This window comes from Procambarus clarkii, chromosome 9 (assembly GCF_040958095.1).
Source record: "Procambarus clarkii isolate CNS0578487 chromosome 9, FALCON_Pclarkii_2.0, whole genome shotgun sequence".
Taxonomy (NCBI): domain Eukaryota; kingdom Metazoa; phylum Arthropoda; class Malacostraca; order Decapoda; family Cambaridae; genus Procambarus; species Procambarus clarkii.
In genome coordinates this window covers 13,700,564-13,702,547 of record NC_091158.1, presented here as the reverse complement: position 1 = coordinate 13,702,547, position 1,984 = coordinate 13,700,564, and the positions used below count along the sequence as shown (strand labels likewise).

At 59.2% G+C, this 1,984-nt stretch overlaps 1 protein-coding gene across 1 annotated transcript; it reads left to right on the top strand.

The window, feature by feature from the left end:
- Positions 1-970: 970 nt before the first annotated feature.
- LOC123766300 (proline-rich protein 2-like) lies at positions 971-1,984 on the top strand. Its single transcript, XM_045755371.2, has one exon. The coding sequence runs from the start codon at positions 971-973 to the stop codon at positions 1,982-1,984; it is 1,014 nt and encodes a 337-aa protein (XP_045611327.2).

The following is a 1,984-nucleotide window of genomic DNA, read 5'->3' as shown; positions in this document are numbered from 1 at the left end:
AGGTCTCCCGTTCCCAGTGGCCTGTTATACACCATAGAGAGTGACACCCTTAGTGCTTCTGCACCTTCTTTTAGTATCCACGGTGAGGTTCTGTCAGGCCCAACAGCCTTTGACACATTCAGCTCCAACAGATTCCTTTTGACCTCATCACTGGTGAGGTAAAATTCCTCCAAGGTTGCTCGGTTTGCCTCCTCATTTAGTGCAGGGACCTCTCCTTGTTCTACTGTGAAGACCTCCTGGAATCTCTTGTTGAGTTCTTCACACATCTCTTTGTCGTTCTCTGTGTATCTGTTCTCCCCTTTTCTCAGTTTCATCATTTGTTCCTTCACCGCTGTTTTCCTCCTGATGTGGCTGTGGAGTAGTTGTGGTTGGGTCTTGGCTTTACTTGCGATGTTATTTTCATACTGTCTCTCTGCTTTTCTTCTCACTCTGAGGTACTCATTCCTGGCCCTCTGGTATCTCTCCCTGCTCTCTGGTGTTCTGTTGTTCCTGTAGTTTACCCATGTTCTTTTACTCAATTGCTTCGCTGTCGCATATTCCTGTTTGAACCATGGATTCTTCTGTTGCTTTTCATTTTTCACTTTTGAAACTTTCGTTTTTTTTCATTTTCACTTTCATTTTTCACTTTTGTGTGTACTCACCTAATTGTGCTTGCGGGGGTTGAGCTCTGGCTCTTTGGTCCCGCCTCTCAACTGTCAATCAACCGGTGTACAGGTTCCTGAGCCTATTGGGCTCTATCATATCTACACTTAAAGCTGTGTATGGAGTCAGCCTCCACCACATCACTGTCTAATGCATTCCATTAGGAAGTGTGTGTGTGTGTGTGTGTGTGTGTGTGTGTGTGTGTGTGTGTGTGTGTGTGTGTGTGTGTGTGTGTGTGTGTGTGTGTGTGTGTGTGTGTGGGTACGCGTGCGCATGCGTGCGTGCGTGTATACGCGTGCCAGGTGTGGTCAAGCGAGCCATTAGTGAGATGAACACCACCTCCATCATCTATAAAAATGCTTCCCCACAACACACACCCGCTTCCACAACCGTGACCACCACCTCCTCCACCTACGGGGCCCTCCACCTAAGGGGGCCCTCCACCTACGGGGCCCCTCCACCTACGGGGCCCTCCACCTACGGGGCCCCTCCACCTACGGGGCCCTCCACCTACGGGGCCCCTCCACCTACGGGGCCCCTCCACCTACGGGGGCCCTCCACCTACGGGGCCCTCCACCTACGCGGGCCCTCCACCTACGGGGGCCCTCCACCTACGGGGGCCCTCCACCTACGGGGCCCCTCCACCTACGGGGGCCCTCCACCTACGGGGCCCTCCACCTACGGGGGCCCTCCACCTACGGGGCCCCTCCACCTACGGGGGCCCTCCACCTACGGGGCCCTCCACCTACGGGGCCCCTCCACCTACGGGGCCCCTCCACCTACGGGGCCCTCCACCTACGCGGGCCCTCCACCTACGGGGGCCCTCCACCTACGGGGGCCCTCCACCTACGGGGCCCCTCCACCTACGGGGGCCCTCCACCTACGGGGCCCTCCACCTACGGGGCCCCTCCACCTACGGGGCCCCTCCACCTACGGGGGCCCTCCACCTACGGGGGCCCTCCACCTACGGGGCCCCTCCACCTACGGGGGCCCTCCACCTACGGGGGCCCTCCACCTACGGGGGCCCTCCACCTACGGGGCCCCTCCACCTACGGGGGCCCTCCACCTACGGGGGCCTCCACCTACGGGGCCCTCCACCTACGGGGGCCCTCCACCTACGGGGGCCCTCCACCTATGGGGGCCCTCCACCTACGGGGGCCCTCCACCTACGGGGGCCCTCCACCTACGGGGGCCCTCCACCTACGGAGCCCTCCACCTATGGGGGCCCTCCACCTACGGGGGCCCTCCACCTACGGGGCCATCCGTACGTGGTATGAATAGTCGCGTTTCTTCCATACATTTGTGTTTACACGTCCCACACCTGTCTTCTTTCTCTATTTGA

Excerpts from the sequence above, each read along its gene's own strand:
- LOC123766300 (XM_045755371.2), top strand. The coding sequence starts at position 971 with ATGAACACCACCTCCATCATCTATAAAAATGCTTCCCCACAACACACA.